Below are 24,280 nucleotides of genomic sequence, written 5' to 3'. Positions count from 1 at the left end.
CTTGAAATACGGCTTGGAATATGGAGAGCTCATTGGAGAGCACATACATAAAATGAACAGCAGGGCACAAGGTTTCTGCGCTTGGGGTCTTCAATCATTAAATTCACTACAGCAATGGTAGATCTAGTTCTCAGTTCCTGTAATTAAACCAAAAGCAACAAAAGCACTAAGAATCATCTGCATCTTTTGGTTTCATCCTGGCTTTAGATGAAGGAGAAAGGAAAACTGATCTGTCCTGGTCCCTGAATCTGTTTTTGAATTGTGTTCGAATCATTCTGCAATCTCATGCATTGCCTTTCAAGCGACTGCTGCGAGTTCAAATCCTTCTCTTTTCGTTGCGTGACATGTAGTATTAGCTTACTGTTAAGATGTAATTCGAGAGACGTATAATCATGTGTTGACGTCCATCGAAAAGTCTATGAACGCAAAAGTAAGCTTCCTAAGATCCATGCAAAGCCCATAGCTTTCAGGGATTAAAAGCAACTTGGAATTTCCTTTCTATTTTCTGGAGAGAAAGAGACATCATTGGGTTCACTGTGAGTGAAAGCCTGTTGATTACAAGTACCACAAATCTCATAGCTCATATAGACTTATAGAGATCCGGTTGTCACAGACTCGACTAATACCTTAATGTCAAATGTCATACTTCACAGCTTGAGAAAGACCAAAAAGAACAAAGTTCCGATCTCGATATAAGCATCGGCATGAACCCTGCATGACGACTTCGAAAACTTTGTGAGCACACCTAAAAGCCCTTTGGGTCATTCTCTAGGTGTAGGCTCAGGTCATCTAACATGGATGGTTCTTCTTTCATAGAATAAAAGCAAAGACAATCGCCATCAATGAAATAATGGCGTGCTTTATTGGAAACGGATAAACTAATCAAAACCAGATTAACACTGCTAATCTATCAAGAAGTCATGACAAAAATCGATATCAACCTACCGCTTCTTTCTTCTTGATCATCATTCAGGCCCAAAACCCTCTGGCATGTGTAAGCCGTAGACATTTGCAACTCGAGAGAAAAAACAATCACCATAATCAGATCGATCTGGATGCACATTCCAAACTTGACAACGGCATTTCCATCTCGAATTAGCATTAAGACGGACTGTTTATTTGCCTGAGAGTTCACTATTCCATCATCCAGATTGAAAATAACTAGTTCCTTCTTCAGGAGATACAGATTCTATAAATGATTAGACACCCTTGAGAGCCAATGAAGCACCCAAACTACTATGGCAATTATAAAAGATCATACCCCCAAAGAAATGGAAATAAAAGAAATTTCTAGTCGTACACCCTATCACGACCAAAATGAACCCTACATTTGTAATGGTAGAAACAGGATGTTTGGTATATATCATTTGACTTTCCCATGGTATTCACTTTATACAGAGCAAAAATGATTGATCGGATTCTGGCTGTATGAAAAGGGAACAAAGGTTTAACAAACCAAGACTAAGAAGAGGGAGTCTGCAAATCATTCTCAAAAGCAGGCAGCATATATGGAAAAAATTCCTTTAATCCCAAATAAAAAGAAGAGAGTTTTCTGTTTACAGTGGGGCTAAGTTAATACCTTACTTTCTACACATCCAAGCTGAGACGGAGAAAAGAGGCCGATCTTGCCAGCACATCACTACGCATCCGTTGTCTTCTTTGATCTTATACGCGTCACAATTGTATGCCTGCATCAACCTCCTTGCCTGCAACCTCCCATAGTAGCTCAACGGCGCATTCCCGAATCCAGCCAAGTCAAGCCTCTGGATCCACTTGTCGAGCTTCTCATGTCGTTCCTTCCTTTCGGCTCCCTCACCCGATATAATATTCTTGATTTCTTTTCCAAATAGCAATTTCTCCACCTTCAATCTCTCTAAGGATGTCCTCGACACCGTAGACTCCAAACAATCGAATAATGCTGCATAAGAGTGCAAAGCTTCCACGAGCCGCTCCAACAGAGTGGACCCGTTGTGGTTCGAGTCTTGCTCTGTCACTACCATAACCTTCGGGGATAATCCCCACAAAGCATTGAGGAAATTATCCATCTTGACAGAAACATTTAGAGAAAGCGGCGACGATGCAGCTGAATCGGTACTTGGGCTACTCCCATTTACCAAGTCTTTCTGAAGCAGTTCACCCAGCGAATTTTGGCTCATCAGTAAGACTCTGTGTGAGTCAGTTACATTCATATTCTTGAATGAAAGAGGCGATCTTTTCTGGTGATGCTCATGGTCAAAGGCCAATAGGGAATGCAACTGAAGAACTGAGCTGATTGCCAAAGCCTCGCCAGTCTTCACACTCAAATTTTCAACCTCAACATTCTCTAATTTGCTAACGATTGGATTAAACTGAAATGGAATATCCAATCTTTCTGCTTCTTCAGTCAAACTGCGGGCCATAAGATCTAAGACCTCTTTGTGCTGATGAATCCCTGTGATCCTGAGATGGGGCGGTCCTTCAGGCCGCGCATTCAAAGACTGAAGAAGCGCAATCCACTGTGTGGGCTCCGTTGCATTGAGATCAATAATATGAACCATCTTCTCCGACTCCATAGCTTCCATTATAGCTTGGTTGGTGAGCACAAATGCCGACTTCAAGAAAGGAAACAGCTCGAAGAACAGCTTCCTGACAAGAAGCTCTTCAGGCAGAAACGATAGTTTAGTAGAATTAAGGGCCTTATGAAGGCCAGGCCACGACTTCAGTATCCGGTCAGCGAGCGCCTCTGCAAAGTATGCGGCAATCCGTTGCATAGTATCCCCATCGGGAGACGCAAGCTGAGAGATTTGCTCGAGGGCTATATTTGCATTCTCGAGGTTACCGTTGGCGACGTGATTCGCACAAGCGAGCAACAAATGTATCAAGTACAAGCCCCGCTCCTCCGATTTTAGTTCCTTCAGCAATGAGTTCGGGGACCCAAAGCCCGGCGAAAGCGACATCAGGGGACAGAACTGGAGAGGAGCGGATGTCACGGAGGAAGACCCGTCGTCTTGAAACATGGGCGTGACCGATCAAAGACTCGAGCAACCTCCTATAATCGACGCAGGCGATGATTGTCCTAAAAGAGGTGACGCGGGACAGTCAAAATGAGAAATTATAAGCAGCAATCTAACTTCAGAATAGGACAGACATCTATCGTTCATTCCAGAAGATGACAGAGAGAGGAAGATAGAAGGAATTCAAAAAGATCAGAAGAAATGAGACGAGCAAACTCCATCCAGACCCATCAAGTCAAATGTATCGTGACGGGCAACAAGAATGACAGGTCAACCAATCGGAGAAGCTATGACTAGATTAGGCGATTCCTACCATCCAACAAGAGGAGAAAGAAAATGGACCGACAGAATCCAGTGAACCAAACAAGAAGCGACGCGAAGCAGCGAAACACAGGGAGCGAAGAACAACAACGAATCTGTGCCAATTAAGCAAGAGAGCGGACAACCAACAGAGAAAAGCAAACAAACAAAATCCTCACCAGGAGCTGTGGTCCGTGAAGAGGAGCTGACTGAATTCGAAACCACAAGCGACTCGAGAGAGATTCGCGATTATCGAAGTCTGAGCTCTGTTCGCAGGAAAAGCACGACTCAACCGAACCAAGCAGAGAGAGAGAGATCTGGTGGGGGTTCGATGGAAAGCACAGGCGAGGCGTGGTCTGGTCTCTCGTGTTCCAAAGGAGAAATCTTTTTTCCTCCTTGTCGCTGGATTAACGCAACACAACTTCAGGGTCACGTTGTTGTCGGACGAGTGCGTGTTGGGCCTGTTGGTTTGTCGCTACTGGTTTCGGCTTTGTCCTCCTATTCCGTGGAATATGGAATTTTCCCGAGCGCTGGGCCTGTTCGTTTGTCGCTACTGGTTTCGGCTTCCTCCTCCTCTTATGTGGAATGTGGAAATTCTCTCTCTCTCTCTCTCTCTCTCTCTCTCTCTCTGTGACGGTGCAAGAATCTCATACTGGAATTAATCAATTTCATTGCATTCTCGTAACATCACAGGACTCGCATAATTTGTTAAAAAACACTCCAAAAAAACCGTTCTCTACACTATTAATGTCCTCATGTCGAAAGACAAATCATATAATTCTCCACGACGACATCATAATTAACATGTGCGTAGCACGACAAATGTGCCCGGCCGATGTCCCATTCCAACTTTCCCACCTTTAATCCGATCTTTTTCGGTTCGATTGAAGACCCACCCATCTAGCCATCTTAACCATACTTTTAACTGCCTAATGTCAGCCGTTGTGACAAATTACTCTTCGTCTTCCTGCAGACCTTAATTTCCAAAGATGGGTTCGGTCCGTCTCTCTGTATTTCTCTCTCTACGAACTTTTCTTCATTGCTTGTCTTGTATGAGACTGGCCCGATGGGGAAGGCTTCGACAATATTCCCCAAGCTCGGGTGGATCCAAACATGTCCAGACAAGGACAAAACGAATTCCCCTCATCTCTCTGTCTCCTAGCGAGGGCTAAGTATGGGAAAATGAGAACCAGGCCCACCAATCGTCTGTCTCTTTCTGGAACGGGTTCATCGAGCCGTGACCTTACAATTGGTCTTATCTTCCCACGTTAAGACAAGGAGACAAGCGGGTCGAGCTCCGGTCCAAAAGCGGCAGGTACAATTTATCACCGGCCTTTGCAGTTTGCGGTGACTTAGGTGGCAACTCCCAAAAAATAAACAATAAAAAAATTGCCCCTTTAGTGGAATTTTCAACTTTCAGGGGAGAATTATGTCATGAATTTAAAACGTTTTTTTTTTTTTTTGGTCGTATGAATTTATAACGTTGGATGGCTAAAGTTTTGTGCCCGGGAAGTGAGTTTAGGTGGGTAGATCCAATCAGAGACTGCCACGTGAGCGGTGCCCTCTCTCTCCCACCAGTATGGCCTCCAACTAATAATGTTCACGGAGTTTGATTATCGGCTCGCAAGCACGATTATTTTTCTGTCACCCGACTTTTTTCCGTCACACCACATATTCAAATTATGAAAAATAGAGTCGGATATAAAAAGTTCGTGTTCTTGGAATCCTGAACAACATGATCGGAAATCTGAAATTGGTAACCCGAAAGGTCAATTTGAAAATCAAATTGCACTGCTGCCCGTGGCGGTGATGCCCGTGCTAAGAATTCGAGATTACAGGACTTGGGACTTAGTAGAATTCACGAAGCAAAGCAGATTCTCCAAGAGGATGTGTAACAAAGATAATCAGTGCCTACCCTTTGAAACATTAGCAGTACTTGTGGTCATGGAACACGAGAGCTGCGATTCCTCATTCCTGTCCAAGATGTGCAAGGGCGACAGCGACCTTAGTGCCAGCGAAAAAACATTGTTCATCGACAGTGCGATGTCTGGTATGGTCAAGAAAATGGTGACAAGCGAGCAGTCATACAGCAGGCATTACAGGTTAAAGTAAGTATCAAGTCGGAATAGAAGCCGAGGTATATGCCTCGACCCTCTCTTGTCTTGCGGTCAAAGTAAGCCGGAAATAAGAATCAACAAGTTCACAGGCAGACGCATGACAGGAAAAGACAATGCTGGGTATATTAATATCGAACTACGAACTTTGTTATATTAGGTGACTTGATGAATTGCAAACTGATCGTTTAAGCAAATGGGTCGTATTCAACACTTAATGACAATTCGCGATGTTGCTCGTTAAACCGACTCTCCAAACCATTTTTAGTATACGTAGCATTTCTCTAAAGAGAAAAATCCGAAGATTAGGAAGAAATACCGCAGTTGAGAATAGTCTTGCGACTGACAACTGAGAAGAGGATACTCGAAGCAAGCGATGCTCCTCATGTCAGCTCAATCCCTCTAGTGAGGACACAAGGAGTTTCTGCACTTCCTGTGAAATTTTCATCCCCCAGAGAAATGTAAAAAATGAGAACATCGGTCACAGCGGGATGCCTGGTAACCGATCCGGCAGCTAGCTGAATTGTTAGTACTTCAGACAACTCTAGGAAAAAGGGAAACTGACACAAGGTGGAAGTTCACCTAGCTTCTTAAATGGCCTTCTGGATTGCATCCTCGATTAAACTCCCCAACCAAAGCTGCAAGTTCATTCTGTACTGGAACTGCTATTGGAGTTCCACTTCCAAGTTTAAGCTTCCTATTTGCATCTGAGATCGACATAATAGGTCAGAAAGATACAAAGTTGCTCCCAATCCTGCAAGTGCTTATGCAGATTTCAAGACAAGATACTTGCGTATTACCCGAGCTCAATCTTCAGGCGAATCTACACTTTGCATAGTTAATAAGGGATCAGAAGCAGCAGCCGTTAGCCATAAGGTGCAAACTGGGCTTTGTTTTCACAGGGATTATTTGACGCCATGTCAAACAGTCTTCTTCACTGGCATTCTTCAATGCCATAAACTCATGACCAACCATGTTCCAAGCATCATTACAAATCTAAGGGGAAAATCACTGCTTCTTTTAAATCTTATAGGTTTGCCAGTTTTGTTGAAAGATAGTTTCTCTTAGGAGCAACAAACGACGGTCACCATATCTGACATTTGACTTTGAAGTGACAAGTGAGTTGAGAAAGAATTTAGAGTGACCACATTAAAATGCTAAAATGTCCCTAAGAAGTGGGAACAAAACAATTCGACACCCAACTAGCAGGTGTTGTATAACTTCACTTAGATTAATGATCAATACCTTGCAACCACGGGGTTCGGGTGAAAAAGGTTCGAAATTCATGGGTGCCCTGAGCAGCAACACGAACTCCAAGAGTCTCCTGTTATTCCGGAGAATGAGGAACTAGAACTAGACAACTAACCTGGTTGACTTTGGTATAAATAGTAGAAGTTTGAGGATAACGAAAGCTGTTACCAAATACTCAAGTGTCCTGGGGAACTCTAAAATGGATTTTGCACCAGCAGAAACAACTGCTACAGGACTCCTTCCCAAACTCTTTAGGATCGGAGGGTATGTCCATGGCTGCAACAAAGAGGTCGACGAAGCGTAGTTGGTATTAGCATTCACAAGAAAGCCCAAGTTTCATCATTCCACTAAATTCCCAGACATCTTCTTCTCAAGAAAGAAAGGGACAAGTACCCTAACTAGTTATGTAGCACAGTCAATGGTGTCCCTTGTCCTGGAAACTCTTACAACAGGCAAATAGCTAACGTGGCGGCCATCCACATATAGACCACTGGCCGGAAAAATTTTCATCTCAAACCTTAGGCATGAAGGATTTAAACTAATCAAGCACATCGGTACAGTCCAGCGGGGACAAAAAAAAAAAAGCTGCAGCCGGGGGCATTTCAGAAGGGAATCTGGAGATTGCAATAGAGCTATGGTGATATTGTCACTACATTGATTTCGGGACAATGTTACTTACTATGCTCACCATGGCGATGCACTCCGCCTATTCCTCCAGTAGCAAGGACAGAAATCCCAACCTTTTAGATAGACGCAAAGTGATTGACGACATTTCTTAAAGCTTTCGTCGTCCATATAGCAAAAGTGGCAAGCAAAATGACATGGTCGTCGAAACAGTAGCTGGCTAGCTGCACCAATTTCCCCAGAGGCCACCTAGCACAACTTAATATGTATAACTAAAGGTAAATATCAGAGATCTCGCGGAAAGACTTGCTTAATAAAATGGGAGAAAAGCAACAGGAGATGATTCATCACTCTAATACAGGAGATGTTCCAAGCTTAGCAAACTTCTCCAGTTCTTCCATGCTTAGACCTGCTCAGACAAGCATCTATCAGACTTAGTCTGGCTCTTTGCATCATCATAGTATTGTAAGGAGCCGCGCCTGTGATTGGCTTCTTCAATTCACTAAAAGTTGTAAACACCACATTGTTTCTGCAGTAACAGTTACAAAAACAAGGCCGGAAAAAAAAAAGCCTGTTCCTCGGAAAGTCAAGATAGAAGTTGCTGTCAATATCGTGCTCCAGCCTACAATTGCCTGTTCCTCAGAAGAGAAAGGAACAGAGAGATCCTTTTTCCACTGTTATAATTGGAAAATACCTAGACCCTCCACCCAAAAAAAAAAAAAAAATTGGAAAATATCTTAACGTCGTGATTGATTCAGACAAACAAAGTGCAGACATAACTCTTCTGCACTAGTTCAAATTGTAACAAGAGGTCAACCTCGGATGAGCAAAAACTTAAGAAGAAAGTCCCCCAGATGAGCCATCACCGAGAGAAACCCAAGAAGAGCACATTCCTGATTTGGACAAATGGTTATTGTTTATTTCGTGGATTAGAGAACTCATGCAGTGAATTTTTATTAGTTCGAAACACGTGATATATTCTATAGACATTCAAAATCGTATAGGACTTCTCAATAATATCGATGGTCTAATTCCATTAAAAAATCTCCAACTTTAAAGTTCAATTTCAATTCTGTCTCGAATTCTTTTTAGAAGAAATCACCTACTTTTCTCTAATTTCAAATCTACCCCACGTGATGGCCAATAGGAAAAAAAAAAAAAATCTACCCCACGGAAAAAAAAATAGCTGCTGATTTCTTCAAAATTGTCGATATCAAGATCGAGAGATTGCTATTGCTCCATACAGAAGTGAGGGTATTGATAAAGACGCAAGTTCTTATAATGGACCACTAATTGGCTTGATATTGATAATTTTGAAGAAATTAATGGTGATCTTTGGATGTAGTGAAAGTTAGTGATATGATTTGATAGCAAAAAAAAAAAAAAATTCCGGGCAGAATTGGGACCGAAGCCATTTGTGATTTTTTTGAAAAAGGGAATTAAGCCTTTAGAACAAAGAAAAAAAAGGGAGTTAATTTGCCAATGAAGCGTTGGACAAGTTGGTGAGACACTTGAGCCTTAGACAGTTAAACCGATGAGATCCCGGGTTCGACTCTCAACGACCACGTCTTGGGGGACTTAGGGTGCGTATGGTAACGCTCCAGAAAAAGTGTTTCTGTTCCCAAAGTGTTCCCGGAACACTTTGGGAACAGAAACGCGTATGGTAAAAAAGTGTTCCCAAAGTGTTCCGGAACACTTTTCGAAAATGGGAACACTTTTGGAGCGAAAACGAGAAACAAAAATACTTGTTTCTTTGTTCCCGGAACACTTTTTATCAAAGCTTTTGAACACATTTTATAACGCAAGAGGAACACTTTTTGCAACCCTCTGTTCCCGGACTACTCCTTCACACTTACAAAGACGACGACTTTTTATCAAAGCTTTTGAACACATTTTTTTTTTGTAGTTACCAAACGCGTTTCCGTTCCCAAAAATCGTAGCCGGGAACAGAAACAAAAAAAAATGTTTCTGTTCCAAAAGTTGTTCCGGGAACGTAAACGTTACCATACGCACCCTTACTTGATGATATTGCCTACCACCCCGAAAAATAGTCTATTGAGTTAACCTTATTTAAATATTTTCCTTTTTATTTTCAGATTTTTTTTTAAGGGAAAGGGCCAGCCCAAGATAGTTTACTAGTGCATTACACTCTAATTCAAACGAGAAAATATGCATTTTCTCTACAAGAACAAATCCAAGAAGAAAGTTGGAAAAAAGAGAAAAGAAAAATCAAACCTGGTGGTTATGTAACCACCACGAATGCCACGCTCTCTCTCTCTCTCTCTCTCTCTCTCTCTCATGGCATTGGTCTGAGCTCTGAACGTTCCATGGCGACACAGTTCACCTTCACTCCCCTCTCCAACTCTCCCGTCGCACTCGACAGATTCATCAAAGCGCCTCTGAAATGTGCTCCCCCCACTCTTCCTTCGCTGAGCTTCTCTCGTCGAAATAGTTGCCCTGACGCTTCTATTTCCGGCCCGAGAAGGAGGGCCGTCGCGGCGCCCGTCGTTAATGCCGTGAAGGAGGAAGTGATCGAGTCTCCCGCCACCGAGCTCGTCGCTGATTCTGGAGCCACTTCCCCGGCATCCTCTAAGCTGGTCTTCGTCGCCGGAGGCTCCGGTGGCGTCGGTACGTAGTTTCTCCTTCGCTTTTGCGTACTCTTTGATAATCTCTGTCCTCGCTTCAAGTTCTGTAGATGGGAAAGCTTGTCTAGGTTCTATATTTGAACTGGGCGAGTTCTGAATTCTGAATGGATGATGCTCTGACAGGGCGATTTTGTTTCTAGATCTTTCTTTAGCTGTTTTGTTTCACTGGACGCTGGATGGACGGTTATGTGAGTCTGGGTTGGTTCTGGTGTTGCTGCTCAGTTTGCGTATATATTTGATTGAAGCCTACTCGTTATTGGTATCAAGCATTTTTTTACTGGATTGGACAATGTTTCTTTCTCCCTAGACACTGAGACCGAGTTTGACATTGAAATTTGCCATGGTCGTGGGTAGGACATCTAATGTTTCTAGTGAGGCAATGGCTCTTCTAATTGCTGTGAACCCTTGCATATGCTTTTACTAGTAAGCGATGGGATTTGGGAACTTGAGCATTTCTTGCTGTCTGACTCATCTAATCCCCATCGTGGCGAACAACAGATAATTTCATGACATCAACATCCATTGTGGAAGCTCACTGAACCATTAGGTTGGCGGCTCTGTACTTCTTTTTAACCTTAGTTTACAATATCAACTTGACTAAGAGGGGGTGGAGAAACTTACCAGAGATTCTAAAATCTGCATGAGCTGAGTTAGGGGTGGTAGTGGCTCTTTTGCTATCACCAAAGGTTTTTTTATTTCAGTCGCCTACACAGCTACACCTACACCTACACCTACTGTGGAGTGTGTATGCTGTTTTTCTTTGTCAAAGAATTGTGGTGCTTTGATTTCTTGCACATGTGGATTTGACGAAAGTAGTAACATCATAATAGGATAAAATATCCCGCCTTTCCATGTCACAAAACAATGCATTCCTACCTAAGAAACCTAGTTCATAGCATATTTCTTCTCTCTTTTTCAGGACAGTTAGTTGTGGCATCATTGCTTGAAAGGAATATTAAAACACGCCTCTTGCTACGAGATCTTGATAAGGCTAAATCTTTGTTTGGCCAACAAGATGAAGAGAGACTACAGGTGTTGCCTATATCTGTTTGGCTCTTGCAGTTTCCATTGTTCTTTTTCTCATTTGCATCCAATTTCACCTTGTCAATTTTTAATCAGCATGCAAGGTTTATAATAATAGGTTTTTCGTCTCTTGGAAGGTATGGCAAGGAGACACAAGGAACCCAGAGCATCTGGATCCATCCATGTTTGAGGTAATTGTTTTGGAATGTGCAACTTCGGTTTCAAATATGAAACATTTTCAAGAGATCTCATCATGTATGTGCTTATTGTTATTTCCATAATTTCGCAGGGAGTCACGCATGTCATTTGCTGCACAGGAACTACAGCCTTTCCTTCAAAGCGATGGGAGGGGGATAATTCTCCAGAAAGAGTAGGTTAGAAAGAAATTTATGTTGCTTATGTTAGAGGAAAAAATGACAGCATTACTGATTTTATGTTCTTTTTGTTTGCGCTACTCTCCATAGAGTCCCTACTTCTGGTTTCCTTAATGCTGCATCTTTTTTTTGGAATGCTTGAGTTGCATGTTCTAGCATGCACATGTTCAAGCACAGTTATTCATCATGAGTGTCTCTGACTGTATGTTTCATTGAAGATTGGGAGGGTGTGAGAAATCTTATCTCTGCTCTGCCTTCGTCCGTGAAGAGAGTAGTTCTTGTTTCTTCCGTGGGAGTTACTAAGTTCAACGAGCTGCCTTGGAGGTGAGTCGGCGATATAAGCTGCTCATACATCATTATATGTAGGTTGTATCATTTATTCAGTGCCAAAATACATATCCTTTTTTTTTTTGCACTCACTGATATGAGTGTCGCTTTTCAGTAAAAAGTGAATTTCAGAATTCTAACTCAGGGAATATGTGAGAAGCTTTCTTATGTGTTGTCTTGATTGTATGGTAATTACTTACATCTGCAGGATATCTATCACTCTCTGCGGTTTATTTTCTTTCTTTAGAATGATAAAGAGGCTGAAATAAGAGGAAGAGAAGGTCATGATCACCAGAGTGTATGTAGCTCTTCCCACTTGGGGTAGCCTATTAGGTACCTTAGGATGCGTAGTTTGTCCACAGAGAAGAAACGTAAGTTCTGGATGTTTTCAGTCTTTGTGTTTACTGAGTTATTTCAGTTGGCTTTGGGGTTTGAACCCCCAACCTCATCCCATCCCCCACGTTGTTTTGACCAATGGGCCGCTTCTGCAGTTGAGGGTCAGATGTTCACATTTTTTTTTAAAAATTTGTAGATTCTAATCATGTTGGATTTGTCCATGAGTTACTCGAGTATTTTGTCTACAATAACTGTTCTTTTCTTTTGACAGCATCATGAACCTTTTTGGAGTCCTTAAATCTAAGAAGATGGGGGAAGACTTTCTTCGTCAATCTGGTCTTCCATTTACTATACTGAGGTTTTGATCGATCTCTTATACACTTTTTTCTTATGATAATGACTATGTGAATCCTGACACTTGCTGTTTAATTTACTAGACCCGGTAGATTGACTGACGGGCCCTACACATCGTATGACTTAAATACTTTGCTCAAAGCTACAGCTGGCCAACGGCGTGCTGTTGTCATTGGTCAAGGTATGATCTTTAGTTCCTTACTTGACGCCTGTTGTGTCAAACATGGAAAATCACTAGTGTTCAGTGATGCTAAACTAAACATCTTTTTCTCAATTGAACAGGAAATAGAAGGACATTAAGAAAATTCATGTCAGTCTTTTACATCTCACTGCATATATCAGTAATCTAAGTTGTATTTGCTCTTAAACTAATCTTTTGAAGTGACCGCGATCCATTTGTACTCGATTTGGGGGTGTCAAATGGTTTCAGGACCATTTACTACACATGGAGTTAGTTTGTCTTGATATTTGGGAATGCTGCTATATAGACTTAGAATGAAACATCTGACTACACATACTACTGGAGGACATGGTCCAAGAAACCCTCCATCTCACATCATTGCATTATACTTTCTTGGTCTGTGTTTGGTACAAATTTAATTAGATCCACTTACTCGCATCTTTTTGGCAACAAAGAAAAGTTACTCAGGTCTATCTCATTATCTCGGATTGGCAGGTCTTTGCTTAGTACCTCCCCTATCCCTTAATTATTTGGATTGCTTAGAAGGTTGAAATGATGAAAGCTTTTCTGCCAAAGAGCAGTTGGTGCAGCATTGCTTTTAGTGCCTCTCCTCTAGGAAAAAGATCTCTTGCTTGCTCTAATACGCTCAACTTCTCAGGGGATAAACTCGTTGGAGAGGTTAGCAGGCTTGTCGTTGCTGAAGCTTGCATACAGTTACTGGACATAGAATTTGCTGAGGGCGAAATATATGAAATCAACTCTGTTGAGGTAATTGTGCATCCTTCCCCATTGTGAAATTGCATTCAAGATTCATGATATTAGCAACTTTTAATGTGAGGATAAATAACGTCAAACCTATTGGTGATTAATAACTTTTCAACGTGGGTTAACTAACTTTTCACTTGGAAACTTAACTATAACGTGTCAAAAATGTTTATACCTTGGTCGAATATATCAGAACTCGGGATAAGCCAAAGTGACAAGAGTTAGAAGATTTCCACATTGCAAAAGTAGGTTTCAAAATGTGAGTTCTTTTGGTACCACGTACTTAGTGATATCGCAAGAGAAGAGAGTAACTTTCGCTTTCATTTAGTTGGTGATTTTCGAAAGAAAAATCTCAATTTTCCTAGAGTTACACTAAGTAGCTTTACTGCAATGTTATTGCAGACTCACCTCTGAATCTGCACACGTACTCTTATTGCTAAAACTAGAATTTTTGGTGAAATGTACTTGTTTTATCTACTATGAGCTATGCTCCTATACAGGGTGATGGTGATAAAATCTTGCATATCTTGTTAATTGGAAATTGCAGGGACAAGGTCCAGGAAGTGATCCTCAGAAATGGAGAGAACTGTTCAAATCTCCCAAAGTATAGTGCATCAGATGTGACAATCAACATTACCTTATCCAGTTGCGTCCTAGAGTGGACAAGAATCCCAAATCACGACATGCATGCTGCCCTCACCGGTCACGCACTGTACATATTACATAGTCATGGAATGTGAAAAGCCAATCTATGATTCTTTGTTCTTGTCTCACTTCCTAAAGAATGCGTTTGATCTTTATCATATCAGGATTATCAACACTGATAGTAAAGAGGAAAGCAAAGAGTTTCATAAGTAGGATGAGTTGGAAGTGCCTTGTTTGCTTATCTGCATAACACGGCATCTGGCGTGTTTCTCATCGATTGCTTAGAGTCTCGAATTGACTGAGTTACACTTTATAGTTTAGTATTTAATGGCGTACGGTGCAATTGCACTTCTCATGGTAACGGTAACGTGGTTATAATTTGAGCAGTGCTAGTTCTGCTGGATATGAGCTTTGCAAGATCATCGGGCCTATATTTTACTCAGCTCAGTAACTCATTCATCTTTGTTGAAAGTTATTGGCCCTGCTGATGTATATGTTCGCTTAAGCTGAAAAGAAGGAAATGTGTTGAATAGTTCAGATTTGCTTCGTGTCACCATTACAACAACCAGATGTTCAGAAATTCGCCGTCAGGAAAGAAACACGAAAACTTGAGGTTTCAACATCGGATCATTTCAACCATTGGAGGATTACCTCAATGGCCACTTTTTTCATTTAGGAAGCGGGTGGCCAGGTGTTCGAACCCCTACCTTCGGGAAGAGGAGGGTGAGGACGCATGAGAAGAGAGACAGGATTTTGCCAGAATAGGATAGGATAGAACCAGACCAAAAATAAAAAACAAACATCAAATTATTTCCAAATGCAAAAGGTATTGGATGTGATATGATAACAACGTCGGACATATGAACTTCAGAACAACACATTAAATTTGGTATGTTCAGGAAACAAAATTGTTTTTCATTCAAGTAACACTGTTTTTCGGTCCTAATGGAGAAGTAAAATTTGGTTTAATCGATTTTCTTAGTTAATACCCAATTTCGGAAAACGATTGCTATAAAAATAATAAAGTTTCAAATCCCACGCCCAGTAGCCGTTGAAAGTCGACCCCAACCGACATACAAATTCTCGCACTCCCGGGAAAGAAAGGAAAAGGACCTTTTTTAAGCTTCCCTTCACATGTACAAAGCGCGAGCTCTCCATGCTTCCCTCATCAAGCAAGGCCTCCAAAGCCATGCCTATCGATGCAACCTCCTCCTCCAATCCTACGTCAAGTCCAATTCCTTATCCGACGCCCACAAGCTACTTTCCGCCATGCCCGCCACCAACGCCGCCTCCTACAACACCGTTTTTTCCGGTTACTTCAACTCTGGTTTGGTCCCCGAGGCTCTGAGCCTCTTCGAATCCACCCCTGGGAAAGACTGCCACTCATGGAATATCGTCATTTCTGGGCTTGCTAAATGCAAGCGGGTTGAGCTGGCATTGACCCATTTCCTGAAAATGCGACTTTCTGTTGTTAGGCCCGATGGTTTTACTTACTCGATTGTGGTTCCTTGTTGTGATCTGGGGTTGGGAAAACAAGTTCATGCAGAGATTGTAAAGAACGGTGTAGGTTCGGACGCCTTTCTTGGGGCTACTTTGATGAGAATGTATGGGGGAGCTGGGGATGTGCATGGTGCGAGGAAGGTGTTTGGCGAAATGCCTCAGAGGGACTTAGTTGCGTGGAATGCTATGATCTATTGTTTCTCTAAGCATGAAAGTGGTGACACTTGTGTAGAATTTTTCCGCGAGCTTTGCAGAGAAGGAATTCAGCCTGATGAGTATACCTATGCCATTATTTTAAATGATCTCGTGTCGAACGCCCAACTATTTGAAGCCATGATGGTGCATTCAGCAGTTACTCGCTGTGGGTACTGCTCTGACTGCTTTATAAACAATGCCTTGATCAACTTGTACTTTAAATGTGGATTTGTTGCTTCTGCTTTCAAGTTATTTGAGGAGATGGCCGACCCCGATCTTGTGTCTTGGACGACAATGATAGTTGGGTTTTCACAAAGTGGGCACATGGAACTTGCAGAGTCATTGTTCCACGAAATGTGTATCCAAGATCTGAAGCCTAATTCATTCACCTTCGGTGGTATGCTTGGTGGTTGTGCTACCTTCAATGCATTGCAGTTGGGAAAGCAACTTCATGCACTTGTTTTGAAGTGTGGACTAGAAAACGAGGTGGTTGTTGGAAGTTCACTTTTAGATTTGTATTCCAAGTGCAGCGAGATGGACAATGCTTTGAAAGCATTTAGGGGCCTCTCTGAAAAAGATATTGTCTCATGGAATGGAATTATATGTGGGTATGCTGCAAATGGGCAAGCTGAAGAGGCTCTGGAGCTTTTCAATGAGTTGTTGAGAGAAGGATCACCAGGTGTTTCCCCAAACGTTGTCACTTTCGTGGGAGTTCTCAGTGCTTGTTGTCATGCTGGCTTAGTGGAGGAAGGTTGCATTCATTTCATTGATATGGTTCGGAAGCATTGCATCAAGCCCACTGTGGAGCATTATACGTGCATAGTTGATTTGCTTGGGAGAGCAGGACATTTGGAGGAAGCCGAGGCTCTTCTTCTAAGCTTGCCTTCCGAGCCTGATGTGGTAATATGGGGAGCATTGCTTGGAGCCTGCAAATTACATGGGAATTTAAGAATGGCAAGGCGTGTTTCTGAACATCTTCATGCTAATGAACCATTTAGCTCGTCAAACTATGTGCTTCTTGCCAATTCTTACACAGAGAGTGGCTGGTGGGGTGATGCAGTAGAAGTTAAAGAATTGATGGAAGCGAGAGGAGTCCAAAAGAACGTGGGATGTACTTGGATTGATATCAGGGGTTGCATGTATTCGTTCCTCTCTGGTGATAAGTTACATCCTTTAATTGCTAATGTGCGTGAAGTCCTCAAGAGATTACATTTGCACATTGATGAAGTGCTTCCAATGAGTTAGATATATTCTTTTCATTCTTTTTTCCTGCAGATGTACAGTAAACCTGTAGGGGAATCCCTTTTCTGTTTGTAACGGTACGGCAAATTTCATCCCTTACCTCATTGTTACGGAATGGTGCTGTGGAACTGTACATTGTATCCTGTAACTTAAAAGTTTGAATGGAAGTTGCACAATCAGTATTAGTACAGCAAGCTGCAGAACATGCTTCTTCTGTAAGAGTGCTGAGTGCTTTTATCCATGTTCCTGTAAGTGATGCATTTTACTTGGATGCCTTGACCCTTGAATTCGCCGCGCACTTATACAGATGGGATCTCAGTTTCACCTTCTAACGTCAAATGCGTGAAAGTTACGAATTGAAGGGGTCCGTGAGCTATTTTTGCTATCCCATGCCTGTCGTTCTCCACCTTGATGCAATGTTACCAGGATTTCTGATCAAGTACTCAAAAGGAACTCCCCCCAAGGACTTGGACCTAGTCCGTGACAAGCAAGCCACGAGAGGAAAGAGAAAAGGCAAAGAGTGAGAGGGACAATCCGAGATTCGAATCATTTCCAGTGACAACGAAGGAGGGAAGGCACCAAAAACTAGCGTGACCCACAAGAATCAGATCACAGCCAGATTACCAGAAAGCAGCTTCAACATTAGGAAGACAAATTTGCAATAAAAGCAAAGATAAAATAAAAAATTGCTGTATGGCCCTGGTTAATGGGAACAGTGTGTGGTTCTCAGCACATTATCGCTTTATCTTTCGCATGGTCCCTCAACCACATGCTTACTTACTCTGTACGGGATCTTGTGTATTAGAAGAGACATTGCAAGTTACAGTGCCAATTTGTGATACCCAATTTGATCTGTATATGTCCATTTCTGCTCTCTTTTTGCCCCCTTAGTCGTTCTTTTCCTTTTCATTGCAAGGCTCACTGCAAGCAAGACTTGAATGATGAGCAGATACCTTAAAGTTTATTCATTTCTGGTTACTGATGTTCATCTTATCTGCATCACTCCATGAACGAGCAAAATAAGCGAAAAAGGAGCAGGGGAAGTCGAGAAAGATTTACATTGGTGGGTTAGACAAAGTCTCCCAATTTCCATGGAATTCCACCAATGAGGACATAAAAAAAGCATCGCCTTTTAAACTCCAATGACGAACTCTTTGAAGCACAAACAATGTAATAGTTCAACTTTACCGGTAGATCAGGTAATGCGGCGCACTTTTATCGGATGTCGAGTACGACCCAATTGTTTCGAGATTCACCATCCGCCACGTTGCTTAGCACACCGATTTCGATCAATCCTCCTTTCAGCATGTCTAAAATATCGAACGGAAAAATTAAGGTCAAACTGATGGTCTCTCACTGTAATTATGGATGTAATTCGACCGTAGGAGCCCAAGAGATGACCCCGTGAGAACCACCCAAACAAAGCAAAGCAACATCAAAACTCTTCTTCCCATGCAGATGAATAAACGGTGCTTCACGCCATGTCGCCCATTCTCAGCCGCAAGACCGCGAACATGCGCCCCGCCCTTATCCGCAAACGTGGACAGCGGGCTTGGGCCCCGCGGGGGAGGTTGATTGGCTCTCCCGCGCTCCTATAAAAAATGAAGCGACGAACGGAGCCCGTTCGGGATCGTGTCCGCCGGCTACAACAACAAGAGACCGCAGAGAATCATCCGGCACCTCTCTCTCTCTCTCTCTCATCCCTTCCCTCTCTGTGCTGACGATTTGGAGGAAGTGAGGAGGTAAACTTCTGCTGAGTTCAAAAATGATTCTTGTCCGTCAATCCATTCGATGAATCGTTCCTGGGTTTTAGTTTTTTCAACGTGCGCCTTGCATGGGCTTGTTCTGTTTCGGCTCTTCGAGATCGAACTCTCTTCTCATCATTGACTGACTCTTGAGTCTTGAGTCCGAAGAGTACTTTGTTTTGCTTCTCGCTGTTTCAGTTCAATCACTGGATGATATATTAGTTTGCTTTCACTCTACCCAACGAAGTGTCTGTTCTGCAAAAGTTGCCGGAAGGTGATCAATGATCGTGTGGTAGTGTTTGCTGAACTGGGCTCTTGGCTGTCTCTGATTAATTGAAGTGGCTCTTGGGAGCATTCTGACAAAATTGAGCCAAAGTAAAAAGGGTTCGAGGGAAAGAAATGGAGAGAACTTACAAAGTTCTAATAAAAGAAATTTTTTTTGGGTGGCGGATTACGAAATTGAAGATCATTTTTCTCAGACCAGAACGAAAGTTGTTATGCTGTTGTTGATAAGTTTTAAGGTTGCTATGGCAACGATATAGTCTTCTTCTTTGTGATGTCCACCAGAATAACCTCTCAAGTATATCCTGTCCTGCTTTTGACTCCTCCGTTGACAATCAAAGTTCGATATTCTACTTCTTTGAGCGCTCCCTCTTTCGCTAAACAATTTTTCAAGTACTCATTTGCGCGTGAAGTGGTCCCTCAGCGTTGCTTATGCAAAGCCGACTCATGTTTCTCTTGTATCGGCAGTGTACCTTGTTAGAGCGTGCCTCTGAAAGGTTGATTAGGCTGCAGTCATTGGCTTTTCCCGAGTTATTGAAAGCAAACTCAGGGGAAACAGCTGAAAAACACGGTTTCGAGGTTTCGAGAATCAGAAACACTCAAATATGTTGTAACAGACTGGTATGTTTGAGGAAATATTTGTAAGAAGCTGATAGTTTTAGGATAAAATTAATGGTACTTTGCTTTCTGATAGAGTTTCTTATGAAGTGGTCTCAACCAATCTATTGTCAAGGAGAAAAAGTTGTAGCACAATATTTTGTTCTCTGACATTCGGTTATGCTTTGTTCCAATTCAAAGCCTTGCATCATATCAAACGAGCATGTCAAGTTTCAGCAAGAAGACACTTTATGGCGTCAATCAATGAAGGAACAGACGGTGGTTCATCGTCATTATGCTAATTATGAGGATTGATCTGTCTCTTTAGCTTTTATTCTTGCTTTGTTCCACTCCCTGTTATATCACATAGATTAGCTTGATTATAGGAAGCAGATTTGCATGATGATGACCCATATCTTTGCCACTACACATGTTTTCTAGAATGAGGTGCACACTCTTTTCTTATACAGACATCAATATTGGGAATGATGATTTATTTCAGTTCTTCATGGTCCACTCAGACCAAGGAGTTCAAGATCAAGCAAGACCATAAACGTAGTATAGAAATTTAAGTTCTGCGTAGTTCTTTCCCTTGATCAGATGCAGAGTTTAATTGCTCCCACCAAAAAATTTGCAGCATAGGCCTCGCAAAATCTCAAGACTCCAACTTGTGAATTTCTGAAGAAGGCAACATGGACTACTTCTATGGACCAGGAAGGAACCACCTCTTTGTTCCGGGCCCTGTCAACATCCCGGATCAGGTCATTCGTGCGATGAACAGGAACAATGAGGATTACCGTTCACCTGCTATTCCGGCACTTACCAAAACTCTCCTTGAGGACGTGAAGAAAATTTTCAAGACTACTACCGGAACGCCATTCCTCATTCCCACCACTGGTACATCCTTCATTGAAAAAGCCGTGTGATAAAGCATTTAGCCTTTCATTTATGCAATCTAAAAGTTGTGGTCTTGGTTTTAGGCACCGGTGCATGGGAGAGCGCTCTGACCAACACATTGTCTCCTGGAGATCGAACTATCTCGTTCTTGATTGGCCAATTCTCTCTGCTCTGGATTGATCAGCAGCAGCGCCTAGGCTTCAATGTGGATATCGTCGAAAGTGAGTGGGGCCAGGGCGCCAATCTCGACATCCTGGCATCGAAGCTCGCTGCCGACACTGCACACACCATTAAGGCAGTATGCATCGTCCACAATGAAACAGCAACTGGAGTCACGAACAACCTGGCTAAAGTAAGAAAAATACTTGGTAAGGACATAACGTTTGTACTAGTCCAAGCTTTGAATTCATGACTTCAGCATTAATCTTTCTGATCTATGATTAGAAGGGCTCTTATCACTGAGTTGGTTGCGTTATATTGTACTGAACATTGACAAGACATTTCATGTATTTTTGCTGAGATTTTATCTTTTTAGCTAATCGTTTTAATAGGCCATTCTGTAATATCATGCTACGTTTATTTACTTGCAGATGACTATAGGCACCCTGCCCTGTTTTTGGTCGATGGAGTCTCTTCAATCTGTGCTCTCGATTTCCGCATGGACGAATGGGGAATCGATGTGGCCTTGACTGGCTCTCAGAAAGCACTCTCTCTTCCCACCGGAATGGGCATTGTTTGTGCAAGCCCCAAGGCTCTGGAGGCATCCAAAACTGCAAAGTCGTTCAGAGTCTTCTTCGACTGGAATGACTACCTCAAGTTCTACAAGTTGGGAAACTATTGGCCATACACCCCTTCCATTCATCTATTGTACGGGCTGCGAGCTGCTCTCGATCTCATTTTCGAGGAAGGACTCGATAACGTGATCGCGAGGCATAACCGTCTCGCCACAGGAACTAGGTAAGGTCATAATTTCCTCAATCTTTGTCCAACCGTCTTTCATTTGTCTTGATCAAATGACTTATTGCATTGGACTTCAGGCTTGCTGTGGAGGCGTGGGGGCTGAAGAACTGCACACAAAAGGAGGAGTGGTTCAGCGACACCGTGACGGCGATTGTTGTTCCCCCATATATGGATAGCTCCGAAATAGTGAGGAGGGGATGGAAGAGATACAATTTGAGTTTAGGCCTGGGACTGAACAAAGTGGCTGGAAAAGTCTTCAGGATAGGGCATCTTGGCAATCTGAATGAGGTATGTTTGTTTCTTTCCACTGTTGATAACATGAATTTTGAGCTTGCAAGATAAACAAGGAAGCTTCGCGCTTCTAAAACCTTTACACGCCGAAAGATTCACCTCTCAATCATTAAGTGCAAAATGAGTTGTGGAAATCTGACGATTGCTTCATGTCTTTAGAACCTGGAAACAGCATTACATATGCCAAGTTTCTGTCAGTGTTGTTAAACAACACAACTTTAGGCACCACCCAAGTTTGGATTCACAAATCATGGTCGCTCGATCAGCGAAAACTCAATACTTCTTATGTCATTATTGAGCGCAAGCACGGGTGTGATGGTGAGCGTGCATCGCACAGGAGAGTCTTTCTTATTAGAAGTTACATATTATCCTCTGCCTTATCCTGAAATTCCATTGTTATCTGGACACAAATGTTCCTCTTTGTTCTGTTTTCAGCTGCAACTGCTGGGTTGTCTTGCCGGCGTGGAGATGGTGCTCAAGGATGTGGGCTACCCCATCAAGCTCGGAAGCGGGGTCGGGGCTGCTTCCGCATACTTCCAAAACAACACCCCCTTGATCGCATCCAGGATCTAAAGAAACAGGATTTCACCTGCCTCAGGCCCTCAGTCATGTAATTAGTTGTCCCCTTCAACCGTTATTCCTTTCGAACTCCATGTAGAAACATACATTATTTTCCTATTTTTGCACGTACTCTCATGGTTTCCCAGCCTCCTGCTTTGATTTAACATTGCTTTGCGCACTGGACTCGAATCATTTGTTCCGGGTCTTCTCGATTATGGACGATGTCTGCATCTATAAGGCGCTCCGAGTTCAGAAAACCGACAAGCGATCGAGCATGTTGATTGTGAAACTTGTTAGCTCAGGTTATGAAAAGGGTTCATCCCCTTGTTGGGTTTGAAGTTGTAGGACCTTCGGGATTTTCCTAGTCCACTGGTGTCCTGGCTCTGTGATTCTCGTAGGTTTTTTGGCTGGTCGTGGAAGAGCAATCCGACTACTTCGACTCCTGTTAGGACCCTAATGAATGTGGCGAAAAGTACAAAAAAAAATCATAAATCTATTATATCGATACTAATTCAGTTTTAAATTTAATTGGATTAATTTAGTCTTAAATTTTTTTTACATTGATGCTTATTCAGTCTATTCAATCAATTTTAATTGGAAATCATTAACGTGAACGCCGATTGCGCTTGAGTCTCGCAGACCTTATGAAAAGTCCACTTGTTTTCGATTAGGACGCTGAGTACCCCAAATAAGAAAGTGAAATCTTGCGACACTCAATGAATAATTGCAATTGATTCCAGGACAATAAATAGTTATTTCAACGTGCGCACAAGATAATAAATAGTTATTCCAAGATTTGGTGCACCGAACTTATGGGATGTTCCTTGAAAAATGAATGATTTGAAAGCCATTTTCTTATAAGTAATTTGAAATGATTAGTCAATTTAAAATGCCTTTATTATTGACAAAAAAAAAGGGCATTGTTTCGCAAAAATTCAAATGATTTAGAAAATATATTTCAAAAAATATCGCTTGAATTGATTAATGAATTTAATTAATGATTTTTATTTAAAAAATAAATATTTTTTATTATTTATGAAAATGTTTAGCTATAAATTCTGATCGTTAATGAATGTAATTATTTCAATCAATATCAGCGATCATTTTTTTAAATTTTATTTTCAAATCTTTTCCTTTTTGCGAAATAAACCAAGAGTTTAACTTTTTTCTCTTTTGGTAAAGAAAAAGAGAAAAAAAAGAAGAGGAAGGAAAGAAATCTCTAAACTCCTTTAATTGGGGATAGTAAAAGCAAGAGTTACTTCCAATTAGGTAAACACGTCATTTGTCATGTGATGCCAACAGCCATCAATCAATGGCATGGCGGGACCCTGCGATGAGGATCGCGTCATCGAATGGCTCAGTGCATATCAACGTGGAACGTCAGGATAAGGATGGTCAAACTAAAACCACTCCCCACACTCGGTCCACGGTCAAATGAGAAAGCCGGGGGTGCTTCTTAAGGTGTACTTTTATGACTTTTCACGTCCTTTAAATGTGGGTTCAAGCATTACGCAAAGGAAAATAGCGTATTTGAGAAAAATCGCAATAATCTCGTCACCATCGGTGGTCGTACAATTGATTCGAAAGAGAATCGAGCCGTTGGCTTCGTCACGAAGGAATGGAAATCGAGAGAGCGTGAAGAGATTCTTCGGACGTCTCGCGAGGACCGAAGAGAGCGGGAGAGCTCGAATTTGTCGAGATATAGCGGCGGTTTTTGTACTCGGCACCAAATGGCAACAGTGGCTCTTGTTTTGAATTTCACGGAAATCTATCCATGATGAAATCAGTGCGATATTTCATATTTTAAATAATTTTTCTAATCCTAATTAGAGCAGATTTCGTATTTTAGATCCAATCATTGCCTATAAATAAGAAGCAAATGTTCCTTTTGCTAGAGAATTATATCTCTGGTGTTTGAAGCCAATTAAATCTTGTGAATAAGATTTCTGAATTCTTTCATTAAACGTAACGAAACCACATAATTCTTATTCCATTTATTGTATTGTTCGATCGATTGTTTCAGCGCAATAGATATAGTTGGGATTTTTTTTTTTTTTTTTGGGGACATAATTTGGTTG

The 24,280-nt window shown here is 41.9% G+C and overlaps 3 protein-coding genes across 8 annotated transcripts; 2 read left to right on the top strand and 1 right to left on the bottom strand.

Moving 5' to 3' along the window:
• Positions 1 to 1,457: 1,457 nt before the first annotated feature.
• On the bottom strand, positions 1,458 to 3,816 carry LOC115734444 (scarecrow-like protein 3). Its single transcript, XM_030665239.2, has 2 exons — positions 3,473 to 3,816; positions 1,458 to 3,055 (listed from the first exon to the last, which is right to left on the bottom strand). The coding sequence occupies exon 2, from the start codon at positions 2,994 to 2,996 to the stop codon at positions 1,581 to 1,583; it is 1,416 nt and encodes a 471-aa protein (XP_030521099.1). The 5' UTR covers positions 2,997 to 3,055; positions 3,473 to 3,816; the 3' UTR covers positions 1,458 to 1,580.
• A 5,741-nt stretch (positions 3,817 to 9,557) lies between these two features.
• On the top strand, positions 9,558 to 22,346 carry LOC115734429 (serine--glyoxylate aminotransferase). 4 transcript variants are annotated; one of them, XM_048280407.1, is made up of 7 exons: positions 9,558 to 9,583; positions 18,565 to 18,611; positions 20,131 to 20,390; positions 20,474 to 20,758; positions 20,981 to 21,347; positions 21,428 to 21,638; positions 22,077 to 22,346. In XM_048280407.1, exons 3-7 carry the CDS (start codon positions 20,186 to 20,188, stop codon positions 22,212 to 22,214), a joined length of 1,206 nt encoding a protein of 401 aa, XP_048136364.1. In that variant the 5' UTR covers positions 9,558 to 9,583; positions 18,565 to 18,611; positions 20,131 to 20,185; the 3' UTR covers positions 22,215 to 22,346. The 4 variants fall into 4 exon arrangements, with proteins under 4 accessions (XP_048136364.1, XP_030521068.1, XP_048136366.1 ...); XM_030665208.2 differs by lacking the exon at positions 9,558 to 9,583 and having other exon boundaries at positions 18,458 to 18,611; XM_048280409.1 differs by lacking the exon at positions 9,558 to 9,583 and having other exon boundaries at positions 18,475 to 18,600.
• Positions 9,591 to 14,469, top strand: LOC115734492 (uncharacterized protein At2g34460, chloroplastic). Of its 3 annotated transcripts, none has more exons than XR_004014662.2 (10): positions 9,591 to 9,910; positions 10,847 to 10,959; positions 11,088 to 11,141; positions 11,240 to 11,324; positions 11,543 to 11,648; positions 12,259 to 12,345; positions 12,425 to 12,522; positions 13,181 to 13,290; positions 13,835 to 13,989; positions 14,097 to 14,469. XR_004014662.2 is itself a non-coding variant. In XM_030665312.2 (9 exons), exons 1-9 carry the CDS (start codon positions 9,610 to 9,612, stop codon positions 13,895 to 13,897), a joined length of 1,017 nt encoding a protein of 338 aa, XP_030521172.1. In that variant the 5' UTR covers positions 9,591 to 9,609; the 3' UTR covers positions 13,898 to 14,469. The 3 variants fall into 3 exon arrangements, 1 of the variants encoding a protein (XP_030521172.1); XR_007198697.1 differs by having other exon boundaries at positions 13,835 to 13,999; XM_030665312.2 differs by having other exon boundaries at positions 13,835 to 14,469.
• Positions 22,347 to 24,280: the final 1,934 nt, after the last annotated feature.

Source organism: Rhodamnia argentea, chromosome 6, assembly GCF_020921035.1.
Source record: "Rhodamnia argentea isolate NSW1041297 chromosome 6, ASM2092103v1, whole genome shotgun sequence".
In the NCBI taxonomy this organism is placed as follows: domain Eukaryota; kingdom Viridiplantae; phylum Streptophyta; class Magnoliopsida; order Myrtales; family Myrtaceae; genus Rhodamnia; species Rhodamnia argentea.
The sequence above is the reverse complement of the archived record's forward strand: the minus strand, read 5'-3'. Positions and strand labels throughout refer to the sequence as shown.

What these genes read in the sequence shown, in the direction of transcription:
- LOC115734492 (XM_030665312.2), top strand. Translation starts at nt 9,610, where the DNA reads ATGGCGACACAGTTCACCTTCACTCCCCTCTCCAACTCTCCCGTCGCA. An exon ending in TGGATCCATCCATGTTTGAG is followed by an intron (nt 11,142 to 11,239) that starts GTAATTGTTTTG and finishes ATAATTTCGCAG; the next exon opens with GGAGTCACGCATGTCATTTG. An exon ending in TTCAACGAGCTGCCTTGGAG is followed by an intron (nt 11,649 to 12,258) that starts GTGAGTCGGCGA and finishes TTCTTTTGACAG; the next exon opens with CATCATGAACCTTTTTGGAG.
- LOC115734444 (XM_030665239.2), bottom strand. Translation starts at nt 2,996, where the DNA reads ATGTTTCAAGACGACGGGTCTTCCTCCGTGACATCCGCTCCTCTCCAG.
- LOC115734429 (XM_048280407.1), top strand. Translation starts at nt 20,186, where the DNA reads ATGGACTACTTCTATGGACCAGGAAGGAACCACCTCTTTGTTCCGGGC. An exon ending in TAAAGTAAGAAAAATACTTG is followed by an intron (nt 20,759 to 20,980) that starts GTAAGGACATAA and finishes ATTTACTTGCAG; the next exon opens with ATGACTATAGGCACCCTGCC. An exon ending in ATCTTGGCAATCTGAATGAG is followed by an intron (nt 21,639 to 22,076) that starts GTATGTTTGTTT and finishes TTCTGTTTTCAG; the next exon opens with CTGCAACTGCTGGGTTGTCT.